The sequence below is a fragment of the Crocuta crocuta genome, unplaced genomic scaffold (assembly GCF_008692635.1).
Source record: "Crocuta crocuta isolate KB4526 unplaced genomic scaffold, BGI_CrCroc_1.0 scaffold971, whole genome shotgun sequence".
Classification (NCBI taxonomy): domain Eukaryota; kingdom Metazoa; phylum Chordata; class Mammalia; order Carnivora; family Hyaenidae; genus Crocuta; species Crocuta crocuta.
Window position 1 is genome coordinate 247,486 of NW_027527401.1, and position 13,192 is coordinate 260,677.

The following is a 13,192-nucleotide window of genomic DNA, read 5'->3' on the forward strand; positions in this document are numbered from 1 at the left end:
TACCCCCCAGGGCAGTAACCGCCGGATCATTTGCAACCACCGGTGGTCCACACAGATGCCCCCCCCCACCCCCCTCTGGCTCCAGCTCGGCTCCCTGGTCCGCCCCCCAGCAGGCAGACACGTCTGCTGGTGCCGGTACGTGTGCCAGGAAGGCATCAAGATAGGATGATGGGCTCTGGCAAAAGCAAGCGGCTTAAATAACCAAAGTAATGTTCAAGGGTGGGTTTCCTCCAAGCGTTCCCGCCACCCCATGGCCAGAGGCAGGGACGGCGTGGCCCCCGTGAGGGGCCCAGGGGCTGTGTGCGCGTGCCCCTCCGGGCCCCGCACTGCTAACCAGCGTTACTCGAGTTGCCTGGCCTGGCGACTCCTGACGTGCACCCGCGGAAGCGAAGGCTCCCGGCCTCCGGCTCTGCTCCTCACACAGGCCAGCGATCCGCAGAGACCCCACCTCCCCTCCCAGGCGCCGACCCGCGTGCAGTCTGGACACAGCGCACAGCTACCGGATGCGGCCAGTGGAGCCTGGCCTCTCAGCCCCGTCCTGAGAGTGAAGGAAAACACCGTGCAGACCAGGGGCTTCCACCCCGCCCCGCGGCCCCCGTTAGGAGACGAGCTGGCATGGGCTCAAAGCTGCTGGCCTCTGGGGACACGGAGAGCACTGGCCGGTCTCCCACCAGTGACCGCCTCCAACGCTCTTTCGCTCCACCTGGTTTCTAGCCGCGGCGGTGGAGACCAACCTCTATTCCACTGGCTGGTGCTGCTCAGTCCTGAAGAAACGGACACGGAGCTGTGCTCGGCGACGTTAAATCTGATCGAGTTTAAGAGAAGAGTCCCCCAGTTTGCACCTTTTATGAAAAATTTCTGCACTAAATTCACACCCAAAGACACATGTACGAACACGTGCTCCATCCACCGCCCGCATCGGGGCCGGATCGCCAATGGGCTCTAGCGGAACAGCCGGTACGTCCGGGGCAGGCGCCCGTCTCGGCTGGACAGCGCCGCCTGGATGTGCTCGTAGGCCGGCAGGTCGCTCAGGTCGCCCAGGGCGGCCACCGCTGGCTTCCTGCGGAGCATCTGAGAGGCGACCCTCCGGATGTCTTCTGGCTTCACGCTGCCTAGCATGGGGGACATGACAGCCTCAGGGGAACGCCCGGGCCCTGCCAGACTCTCCGCGCGTGGCCGTGGTCACTACCCAGACCGAGGGGTCCCAGGCCGGGCTGCAGACTCCAGAGAGTCCAGACTCAGGCGTGTGTAGACTGCACCGTCACTCAGGGTGGAGTGACAGATTTTCTTACTAAAGAGGGATATACCAACGGTTTCAAGTTATTCTCAGCACACCTGCGCACAGGAGCCGATGCACCTAACACGGAGCAGCCCGCCCGCAGAGTGACCTGCGTGGAGAGCCTGCAGGAGGGAAACAACACAGCACCCCCGGGCCGGCCTCCTGAGCGCCCCGGAAGCACAGCCTGCGTGGGAACACACCCATCACAGCTGGCCTTCGCTATGGAGGACGGGGCCCAGGGTCTGAGGGGCTCCCCAGGGGCGGGGGCGAGTGCCGGAGCTGCCTCGAGGTCACAAACGTCATGGACCCTCTGAGGATCTGATAGGGTGAAAATACACTTGTCCCCCAAAGAGCTGCAGACAAACAGAACTGTGACCCTGAGAAGAAACTCAAGGGCTTCCTGCGGGACACACACGGGAAGCCGTGGGAACCCAGGACCAAGACCTGCCGCAGCGCCGTGAGGGCCCGCACCATTTGGGCCCCGAGTGAACATTTCCATCATCTTCATGAATCCGCTTAGAAACCCAGCGCAGTAGCGAGAGCGGTGGAAACTGGGGGGCACAGGGGTCGGTACTCAGGGATGTGAGGTGGGGCTGGTACAGACCAAAGCCCGCGGGCATCACACCTTAACAGGGCCGAGGCCACCTTCAGGGAGGGAGGGGAGGAAGCCGACACGGTACTCACGGATGAGCGCGCACAGCTCGTGGGGCAGCCTTCTGGAACGGGCCGCCAGCACCTGCCTCCCTACGTCCTCAAAGATCACAGGCCTGGACTCCAGGTTCATCATGAGCATGGACGTCAGCTGCGTCTTGGCCCGGGCCAGCTCTGCCTGGGGACAAGCACCAAGTCCCACGCGTCACTTCCGGGTGGCTCACACACTGTGGCCTACTCACGTCCAAGCCGCGAGGAAGACAAGTTCAACAGTCTGCGGCTCCAGCCAGACCCCAGGTGCAGGGCCCAGGCACCCGGGCTTGCGCTCCCCAAGGAACTCAGAGAGAACCAGCTCCATCCACCCGGCTGTGCTGAGCGCCTCTCTGACCCCGAGGCTGTGCCATGAGCCTCTCTGACCAGGTGCAGAATTTAACTTCAGGACTCCCCTCAAGTTGTGGTCACAAAGCTCAGCCCAAAACCGAGGGCACACAGAGCGGCTGGGAGAGAGGCGGCGCCCGGCCAACGTGGAGCTGCCAGACGCCAGACAGCATGTGCTCCTGCTGGGAGACGCTGGCTGCTGAGAGTCCGTGTCATTGTTTAAGGATGATAATCCCCAACTTAAGACGAGTGCTTTCTACTCTGGCAACTGCAGGCAAATAAAACTTACCTCAAATTAGCTTCGCAATAGCAGGAAGTACTTCCTAGCAGACCGCTAACAGAGCCACCAATGCCAACTTTTAAATATGTTATTTTTAAAGATTTTTCTTTTATAAGTTTGTTTTGAGAGAGACAGGCAGGGGAGGGGGGAGAGGAGAGAATCCTAAGCAGGCTCCGTGCTGACAGTACAGATCCCAACATGGGGCTCAAACCCACAACTGTGGGATCATGAACTGAGCCAAAACCAAGTCAGACACTGAACTGAGCCACCCAGGGGCCATAAATGTGATACTATTTTTATTTTTGTTTAGAGTTTATTTACTTCTGAGAGAGAAAGAGTGAGAACACACACACAAGTAGAGTGGGGGNGCAGAGAGAGGGGCGCACAGAATCCAAAGCAGGCTCCAGGCTCTGAGCTAGCTGTCAGTAAAGACTGATGCAAGGCTCAAACTCCTGAACCATGAGATCATGACCTGAGCCAAAACTGGATGCTTAGCCTTTATGTTATTTTTTTAACACTTATTTTCGAAAGAAAGAATAAATGGAGGGCCAAAGAGAGTGGGAGAAAGAAATCCTAACCAGGCTGTGAGCTGTCAGCACAGAGCCCGACCCGGGGCTTGAACCCACAAATCTGAAATCATGACCTGAGCCGAAGCCAGACACTAACTGATTGAGCAACCCAGGGATCCCAATGATATTATTTTTAAAATAATGCTCCTTTTTGGGGGGGGCCTGGGTGCCTCTGTCAGTTAGTGTCTGACTCTTGGTTTGGGCTCAGGTCATGATCTCATGGTTTGTGAGTTCAAGCCCAGTGTTGGGCTCTGCACTAACAGCATGGAGTCTTCTTGGGATTCTCTCCCTCTCCGTCTTTGCCCCTCCCCTCTTGCACGATTTCTCTCTCAAGATAAACAAATCTTAAAAGACCGATCTGCGCTGTTCCTCTCAATAGAGGTGAAAAAGGACCCGGGGCCAGTCAGGTGCAGCCCGGGTGGTGCTGTGGGCGCAGTGACTGTGCTGCGAGCAGGGAGGAGGGAGGAGCTCAGCTGCGGACCCGGGTCACCTGGGGGTGGACTGTTCTGGCTGGGGTGTTGGGGGCACAGAGGCCGGGCCCACCACCGCCACCCCACCCCGGCTGACCTGCCAGCACAGCGGGGCCGTCTGCGGCTGGCTCTGCGCCCTACTTACCACGTCCACGGTTCCAGCCATTAAAATGAACTCCTTCGTGATGATTTCCACCATTTCTCGAACCTTTAAAAGAGAGCACGGAGATGAGGAGTGTCACCGGGACCTCACAGCCTGTCTCTTCTAATTCCGGTGGTGACGCTCGCGCGCTCAGAGACCAGCTGGGTCTGGGGACGTGACCCGCACGGGAAGCGCAGGCCGCCACGCTCGGGGCTGCCCTCACCTGTCTGGGGTCGGCGCTGGCGTGCACGCACAGGAGGCCCGTGTCCTCGTAGCTGTGGTGGTACGAGGTCGCGTTGTACATCCAGTGGTGCCTGTAGGGAACACGGACGAAGGGACACCCGGAAGGCGGTGTCATGGTCTGCAAGCACCCTCAGCTGGGCCAGGCAACCTCGAGGACGGACAGGCAAGCGAAAGGAACCCCACCTACCTGTTGAGCACGTTGAGGTACAGCCTGGTAAACATGCCCTTGCCAGGCCCGCCAGCGGAAAAGGACCCGCCACCGCCCATCATCATGTTCAGCACAGCGAAGGGGATGAAATCTTCCTCCTGCGGGACACGGGAGGGCAGGGCTTGGCCGGGAGGGGACGCCCGCGCCGCGCTGGGGCCCCGCTGGCACTTACCAAGAAGGAACAGCTCTCCAGTCCTATCATGATGTGCGTGAGCTCGGGGAACGGGGCAGGGCCCAGGCTGACGTTGGACATGTCTCTTTCCAGCTGAAACCGAGAAGGGCGAGCAGTGTACCCGCGTGGAAAAGCAAGGAGGCCTCAAAAACCCCGCAGTTCAGACCCGCTTAGAAACAGGCCTGCAGACTCCTACGCGAGCGCCCATCAACTCCCCGGACACAAGGACTATCCTTCGCCCTCCACTCGTAGCGAGCTCTTAGCTTTAAGCGGGGAACACCTGTCACGCCCGGGCACTAGAACGTGTATCCGGCAAGGCCACGAACGTATGGCTGACCCCGACACCTGCAGATTCAAACCGACGACGCGCCAAAAGCCCCAGTGGAAAAAGGCACACACGACCCAAGGTCACGGGGTGTTTCCCGTCACCGCTTTACCTTGACGACCCCCCCAGTGTACTGTGCTACGGATCTGTCGACGTCCACAGCCTCCTCACATCCCCAGGCCGGTCGGGTTCCCAGCAGGTACTTTCTGGCGCATTCCACCAGGTGCTCGTGCTCCACGCCGACCCCAGCCAGCACCATGCGGCCGGGGGTGTAGTAGGCTCTCAGGTAGGAGTGAAGCACTTCTCGATTCATCTTTGCTATGTTTTCCATGGGGCAGAAACGGTGGAGGCCAACTGTGTTTTCCCGATAAGCAGCCTAAAAAGGAAGGAGAGACACAGGTGACGAGAGGCCACGGCCAGGTGTCCCCCTCGTGCCAAGCCTGCCGTGACCCCGGCTGCGGCAGGGAGAGCCCACGGGTGCTTCCCTTAGCTAACTTGGCGGGAGTAGCTTTGTGTGTTTCCACAAACAGTAAAACCTATCTCTCCAGGATGAAAACTCAAAAACCCCCATGTGGAATAAAAGGCTCACTCTAGAAACAGAGCAACAAAAGTCTGGTTACTGTAAGAATTATACACCAAGGGGTGACTGGGGGGCTCAGTCGGTTGAGCGTCTGACTTTAGCTCAGGTCATGATCTCGCGGTCTGTGAGGTCGAGCCCGGTGTCGGCCCTGTGCTGTCAGCTCAGAGCCTGGAGCTGCTTCGGATTCTGTCTCCCCCTCTCTGCCCCTCCCCCGCTCGCTGGCTCGTGCGCGCACACACACACTCACTCTCTCTCAAACATAAACATTAAAAAAAATGTTTTTAATTAAACAAAACAAAAACGTCCTGTCTGTATACACCTAGAACCTGTAGGAAGGACCTCAGGAAGGCACGCAGCCCCTCCCAACCGCCCTGGTAGCAGGAGGGCCGCAGATGCGGACGAGGGCACGTGCGAGTTTTCTGTCTCACCTCGTGGATCATCTCTGTGAGAAGCGGTTCTGGGTCAGGCCGCATGTTCAGGTCCTCCAGCTCAAACTGGACGGCCATCCGCGCCATCTCAATCTCCTCCTCTGCAAGGGACCCAGACAAGGCTCAGGCCACACCCACCAGGACGGAGAGGGCCCTGGGCCTGCGCCACCAGGCTGGGCTGCGTCGCTGGCTGCCAGACGCTGGCATCTCCTCTGCCTTCACCTGGGGCAGACCTGGGGGCACTGGTGTGAGGGGGACGGCGCCGTGCGGGCAGAACCTAGAGGCGTCAGGTTCAGCCATGAGATGGTCACCTGGCCCTGCTCTGAGCCCCAGCTTACTTCCCATGAGAGGCACTCAGGCCCCTGACCTGTCTATCCCAAAGGGCTGCTGTGAGGATGAAGCTGCGTGAAGGCGCTTAAAAGAGGCACAGTCCTACATCAGGGCTGCCATGTCATCAGCTAGCTGGAACACGTACCGGAAAGGTCCTCACTTGGCACCGTGACCTGGACTACGAGGCCAGGCTGACGTGACCAGAGCACAGCCAGGGTGGCTGGAACGGTCAGCATGGCCCGCTCTCGCCCACTTTGGGCAGAGAATCAAAGTCCTGCCACCACCGGGCCAAGGAAAGGGATGGACACCAGGACATGGAAGCTCCTGGTGAGCATACCAGCCCGAGTGTGTAAGGACGGTCCGAAATGCCTTTCAGAAATGAAAGACCCAGGGGTGCCTGGCTGGCTCAGTCAGAGGAGTGTGCAACTCTTGACCTTGGGGTCGTGAGTCTGAGCCCCACATGGGGCATAAAAATTATGTAAATGAATAAAAACTTAAAAACACCTTAAAAATCCAACTTCACTAAAAACGCCAAAAAGTATAGACTGACACCAAAGTATTAAGCACGAAGAACTTTCCTGACCATCAGCGTTACTTCATGGACACCGAGACAGCTCACTGGTAGCTGAGCCCCTGGGGGGCCACACAGCGCTCTTCCTCGAGGGCTGGGCTCCCTGCCTCCCCGTGCCCCGGCCCCAGACACCCCACACAGCGCAGGGCACACCTGTGAGCCTGGGGTGCAGGACCACGTCAGCCAGCAAACCAACCACTGTGTCCAGGCCCTTGGAATCTGCAGACACAGCGTACATGGTGGTGTCCCTGGAAAGAAGAAACGACACCAAGTGTCAGGGTCACAACAGGTGCACACCAATGGGGGCCACTCCCCAATCTGCGCCGAGGACCAGCACACACTTTGGCACGTCCTGGCTTACAGCGTAACTTCCGGCACGTGCTGGAGTGAAAGCGGCTGCCCAGCCCAGGTGGACGAGGGCCAGTTCTGACCTTTTCACGAGCATGGGCTCCCCGCCATCTGCACCACGGGGGTGCACTTCATCACGTGCTTCCGGAGTACCTGCTGCCTGGCCTTGACCAGTCAGCATGGGGCACGCACAGCCTTACGTGGCTGGGGAACACGCGGCTGGGGAACGGAGCTGCGTCTGACAGACTCCACCTGCCCTCGTCCACAGCCCCTGCCCCCATCTGTGCTCTGGCCCCGTACCAGGCCTCTCCCGCTTCCCAGAAGGACCACTGCCTCTTCCGGGCTGGGCCTCTCCCACTTTGTTCCCGGAGTCTGGGCCGCCTCCTCCTCTCGTTCGGTCTGGCAAACTCCTTCAAGCCCAGGCCAATGTCCAATTTGCTGCCATTCCTTTCCAGACCAGGTCAGCTGCCTGTCCCCACGCCCCCAGTCTTGGTTCCTGGCTGTCGCTTCCACTACCGGCGGTGCAGCCCTCGGCCGGCTCTGAGAGCACACCGGGGACGGGGCCTGCTGCGTCCCCCCGGCCCAGCCAGCAACCTCCGGGGACTGCCTGGCTCTGCTGTGCCTGCTCCGCTGCAAGTGTTGCCGCCTACGTGCTCCCTCCACCAAATTCTCCAACCAACCCTGCCCAGGCCAGGCTCGCTTCTCACCGCCAACCTCCCCAGCCTCTCCAGGCGGTGGGACTCCGCCCAAGGATAACAGCTATAGTTCGTGGATGCAAAATGCAAAATAAACTGGCGTACCTTGACGTCTGGCAGTCACAGATACCCCCGTGCTTTTCCAATGTAAGCAGAATTTCATCTTTGCTGTCAAATCGATCAGTTGACTAGTAAAAACAAACAAGAAAACCTAAGTAAGGAATCCAAAACAATCTCTAAGATAGTTTTTTTTTTTTAACGTTTATTATTATTGAGACAGAAATACAGCATGAATGAGGGAAGGGCAGAAAGAGAGGGAGACACAGAATCCGAAACAGGCTCCAGACTCTGAGCTGTCAGCACAGAGCCCGACGCAGGGGTCCAACCCACGAACTGTGAGATCGTGACCTGCGCCAAGCCGGACGCTCAACCGACTGAGCCACCCAGGCACCCCTCTAAGATACAGTTTCTAAAAGGAAAATTTATTCTTGCTTTTAAAACATGTGAACCCAAGTTGTCTTTCAATCTAAAGATCTTTTAGCAGCAACACCTTAGCAACTCAGTCGTTTATCAAAATACCCATTCTAAAAAACACTAAAACTCGGTAGCTCCTTCCCAAAGTCTCAAAAGTTACAAACTGTACACTGACCGAAAATGCCAATTTTTCCAAAAAGTGAGCAATTCCGCTAAGATATTTTGCTTCATATCTTGATCCTGAATTAATAAGAACTGGTAATAAAAAGAAAATTGACAAGTTAAGTCAAATGTTGAGAAGGGGGGGTTCAATCAAGAGAAAGCTTTAAAACAGTGTGATCAGACAGGTGGGCTCAATCACGGGAGGGCGACGGTGTGTCCACTCCCCGGGCTGCGTACCCACAGCCACACGCCTGCTGACGCTCACAGGGTCCCACGCCAGGTATTCGTGGCAGCGAAGGTTTAGGATTCTCAGAAAGTATAAAGGGAGAAAGCCCACCACCGAGACGGCGGCTCGCGCTTAGAGTACCGTTTCCAGATTCTAGAGTGTCCTTTCCCCTCCGAGTCCAGCCCACGAACCACGTACCAAGCACAGCAGCCACGCTACCGACAGTACTTACTTCCCACCGTACAAAACTGTCCGAACTTGTTTTGGGACGCCACGCGAAGTCCATCATCCAGCGTGGTAACTTTGGTTTCAAACTTCTCCTGTCCGTCGACAGCTGCGAAAACGGGCTCCGGCACGCCGGGCAACGGGGAGGAGAGCGGGACGCCGGGATAGGTCCCGCTGCTACTGAAGCGCCTGTGTGCGGGGGCTCCGGACCTACGCAGGGAAGGTGTCCCGTTACAGACCCGAGACCGCGGAGCCCGTGGTGACCGCAGGGCCCGTCTACACTAGCCCCGGAGAGACGACACGAGGCGCGGGCAGGAGCACCGTTGCCGGGTACAAATCCTGGCTCCGCCCAGGGGTCCGCGGTCAGCTAGTCACAAGCGTCATCTCTTGTAAAGTACACAATTAAGGACCGTGCGGGTTAAACCTCTTCTGGCACCGAGCTCCGCCTTGGCCCCCAACTGCCTCACTGGAGTCTAAATAGAAGCCACCGCCCCCCATGGGGGTCTGGACTCCAACTCTATCCAAAGTCCTCTCCTGAAGCCCTCTCCGCCACCGCCCGCCAGCACCGCATCCCACGGGCCTGCGGGTGCTTCCGGGATCATAGCCCGGCTCCTTAACCCCAACGCCTCCGTTCCTCCCTTACCGTGGGGCCAGGGGGCTTGACCCTCCTCACGTGCGTCCCCTCCTGCGTCAACGCCCCCTCCTCCAGACGCGACCCCTCTGCTCTCTACCCGCAGTCGGACCCCACTGACTCGACTTCTAAGCGCTCACCCGACGGCTCCTACTCTGCCCGCGCTCCTGGCTGCGCCCGCGGGCTCGGCCTCACAAGGGGGCCGCCGCGGCAGGACGGGCGCCGGGGCGGAGATGACACGTGGCCCCCGACTGGCCCCGTCGGCCCGGGAGGCGGGGGCGGGAGAGGACAGGCGGATGTGGCTCGGCGCCCGGAACCGGGGCCCCAGGCAGGGAAGCCCCTCCAGNATCGCTTTTGTTGTTATTGCAGCTCCTGCGTTCTATGAGCGCCGGTCTTGTCTCCCCCAGCTAGACTGTGAGCGCCCCCATGGCAGGGACCTGGACTCCCACTTCTTCGGCATTCGGCCGACGTTTATGTGCTATGTGCCCAGTCCGGTGCTAGCTTCCGTGGGAGACACAGGTGAGAGACAAGCCTCAGGGACCCCGAGCCGGCGCCACGTTAGCATTAGCTGCGCCCTCCACCCAGCGATGGGACTCAGTGCCGCCTGCGCCGGCCCCTGGGAACCCACGGGTGCTGAAAGGCCCCCCGCCAGCTAGGAGCTCACAGTCTGACCTTGGGTCCCCCCCCCCAACACAGACACTTCCAACGTAGGATGGTGGTAAGTGCGGAAAGAGAGGTATGCCAGCGGGTGCTCCTTCCAGGTGCTGGGGGGCAAGGCCGCAGAGCCTTCATCCAGTAGGGGCAGTGGCCTCGTTCTCCCCCAAGCAGTTCTGCTGCCCGTCGGCCCGGGTGCGCAGTGAGAGTTTAGGTGCTTCCACTGGGGTCTCAGAGAGGAGTGGCAGCCCACGAGGGGCTTCAGAGGGAACCACGGCCGGTGGGTGTGTGCAGCCTTGCTGGTCATCAGAGCCTACTGGGAGCTTTTTCCAAATCATAAAAGTCAGGGCCCACAGAAGTTCTGCCCACGCGCAGGGGCCGTGGGGCTTGTGTTTTGAAAGTTCCTCGCGCCGTGAGAATCACTGTGCCCGAGACCCCACGTTGAAGAGAAGCTGTCACAAAGGTGATCACAGCTGGGTGATGGTGTCTCTACAGATTTTGGCTACGGAAAGGGGAAGTGTACCAAGCAAGGTCCGCCGGGAGCCCAGGAGACACGTTTTGGAGGTAGAGTAGTTGGGCAATCCTTTCTCTCCCTGCCCAACACAAAATACCAAGCACACGGCCATGGTGGGTTGTCCGTTTGACAACAGATAATTTTGTGCCTGGAGCCTGAGAGACGAGGTGGGGGTGGAGTCCCACAGATTCGGTCGTTGAGCTTAGAGTAGAAGGAAAGAGGGTACAGGACAGGAGAAGCCAGGACATGCGGGACGACAGAGAGGTAGGAAGTCCTACTAAAAGGGTCTGAAGAGGCAGGAAGGGCAGGGAGAGCAGGAGTCAGCTTCACACAAGGCTGGCACCTGGGCTCTGATAATCGTGGACTGAAAGAACGAGAAGGAAGTTGAGAGAGGGGGAGGGCAGATGGGCAAGCAGGGAAAGGGATAGAGGTGGGGGGCGGTGATCCCCAATTTGTTGCACCTTTGGAACTGATGGTCCCCAGCACAGATTATGCCTCAGGCCAACTAACTGGGTTGTGTGGGGGTGGAGATGGGATGTCCTTGTAGAGACCCCCCCCCCAGGTGATCCCTGGGGGCAGAAACCGTGGGGGGGGGGATTCTTAACGTGGGTACAGATCTGTTTTATTGGTCAGGCTTCTCGTTTCCCAGCGTCACTGAGTCCTGGTGGGATGATGAGGGTGTGTCCTGATCATAGATCTTAGATGTGGTTGTGTTCCAGAAAAAAAAACTTCCAGAAAAAAAAACGAGTTGGGAAGTTCCCTTTTAATGAGTTTCAAGAGACTTTTTGGATTTGTGACATGCGTTGTGCATTAACCGTTGCAGATGATAAACTTGAAGATCTTGCAGAGGCGAATCCATTCTCCTTCAAAGAGTTCCTGAAAACCAAGAGCCTCGGCCTGTCGGGAGAAGACACCGCTAATAACCGGATTTACTCAAAGGTAAATCAAGGCATCGTTTCAACGACCGGACACAGAAAACCGCGTGGAGGACATCTCTCTCTCCCGATGTGGGGGACACCGCAGGCTCGGGCAGGGGGAGCAGAGGGAGCCCCAGCTGAAGCCAGTGGGACCCTTCCTGGCTCTCAGAGGCTTCTGAGAGCCTCTGAGCCACCCCAGTGGCTTCTGAGTCTGAGAGGTGCGTCTGGCCGCCTTCCTTAGGAACCCACAAGGCACCCACTGGGACTCGGCCGCAGCTCCCCACCCCCCCAGACCGTGGGGTTCGGCCTGGAATATCAGCAGCCGTTTTTCGAAGACCCTACAGGGGCTGGCGACCTTCTGGCCGAGGATGATGACGACGACGAGGACGACGGCTGGGACGGGGCCTACTTGCCGTCCAGCGTGGAGCAGACCCGCTCCCCGGGGGGGGCCGCCGCCGGCACGTCGCCCTGCAGCACGTACGTCTCCTTCTTCTCCACCCCGTCGGAGCTGGTGGGGCCCGAGACCTTGCCCCCGTGGACGCTGAGCGACTCTGACTCCCGCGCCTCTCCGGCGGGGAGCCCCAGCGCAGACTTCACGGCTCACAGAGAGTCCCTGGGAGACAGGCACCTCCGGACGCTGCAGATAAGCTATGAAGCAGTAAGTGGGGGCACCCTACGGCGGCGCCCTGGCCGGCACCCGTGTGTGAGCAGAGCACTCGCGGAGGACCCCGAGCCGCCTGGTGTCCATGGGGGCCTGGGGTTTTGGCTCCGGGGATGAGACGGTCTGTGGTGCGGCCATCTGTTGGAGCCCGTGTGCGCTGGTGCCCCGCGTTGACCCATCCCGCGTGTGACAAGCACCATGGGGTGTGGCGCAGCTCAGGCACGAGCAATTGAGACCCACGGGAAAGGGTCCCCTCCGGGCGGCAGCTCAGGGACACCTTGCCGTGCTTTGACTAGAAGAGGCTTGATCATCCCCTTAAAAAAAGTCATGAGGACAGTTGGTCTCCGTAACCGGAGGCCTTCAGGAGACACTAACGTCCGTGCCTTTCTCCCCGCAAGCTAATGGGAGGCTGGCTACTCAGGGAGTCCCAGAACCAGATTACAGATCTCAGCCATTTTCAGTGAGACACAGGGATTCTAATGAGGATTTTCTTTTTCTGCAGCTGAAAGATGAAAATTCTAAGCTGAGAAGAAAGCTGACTGAGGTTCAGAGCTTCTCTGAAACTCAAACAGAAATGTATGTAAGCTCTTAGTTAGGCCCGCAATTCCAAACACTTGCTAACCCTCGAACCCATCGTAAATCAATAACGAAGCGATCAGGGTTGAGCCGAGTCTGGCTTCCGTCACACGCAGGTCCTCAGCATCAGACGTGTGGCTAGTGTTCTGAGTGAAAGTTTATTTGGAACGTTAGGCCCAAACTGAGCACACGTGATGAGAACAGCAGAGCTGGTGACCGCGAGCCAGTCGGGACCCTGTCTGGGCTCCCGCTGTGGCAGCGGGGTCTTGGGGTTTCTGCCTAACCCGCCCAAGCTAACTGCCTCCTGGACGCATTCTGAGAACTGGGTGCGCGAGCTGGCAGTGACTGGGTCTCCCCTCTGCCAAGGGTGAGGACGCTGGAGCGGAAGCTGGAAGCGAAAATGATAAAGGAGGAAAGTGACTACCACGACCTGGAGTCAGCGGTCCAGCAGGTGGAGCAGAACCTGGAGCTGATGACAGTACG

The 13,192-nt window shown here is 58.7% G+C and overlaps 2 protein-coding genes across 2 annotated transcripts in view; one reads left to right on the forward strand and one right to left on the reverse strand.

Annotated features, from left to right (window-relative positions):
- Positions 1–830: 830 nt before the first annotated feature.
- On the reverse strand, positions 831–8,919 carry PMPCA (peptidase, mitochondrial processing subunit alpha). Its single transcript, XM_077752962.1, has 12 exons — positions 8,764–8,919; positions 8,319–8,398; positions 7,771–7,857; positions 6,780–6,874; positions 5,726–5,826; positions 4,830–5,093; positions 4,393–4,485; positions 4,200–4,318; positions 3,993–4,083; positions 3,773–3,835; positions 1,964–2,108; positions 831–1,112 (listed from the first exon to the last, which is right to left on the reverse strand). The coding sequence occupies exons 1-12, from the start codon at positions 8,818–8,820 to the stop codon at positions 943–945; spliced, it is 1,365 nt and encodes a 454-aa protein (XP_077609088.1). The 5' UTR covers positions 8,821–8,919; the 3' UTR covers positions 831–942.
- Positions 8,920–9,749: 830 nt separating this feature from the next.
- The window catches only part of ENTR1 (endosome associated trafficking regulator 1), a 5,724-nt gene continuing 2,281 nt past the window's right edge, over positions 9,750–13,192 (forward strand). The window contains exons 1-6 of the mRNA XM_077752974.1: positions 9,750–9,906; positions 10,537–10,605; positions 11,379–11,494; positions 11,714–12,130; positions 12,636–12,709; positions 13,076–13,187. Coding sequence (XP_077609100.1) covers positions 9,861–9,906; positions 10,537–10,605; positions 11,379–11,494; positions 11,714–12,130; positions 12,636–12,709; positions 13,076–13,187 — 834 coding nt within the window. The 5' untranslated portion in view covers positions 9,750–9,860. The remainder of the gene's footprint in view (positions 9,907–10,536; positions 10,606–11,378; positions 11,495–11,713; positions 12,131–12,635; positions 12,710–13,075; positions 13,188–13,192) is intronic.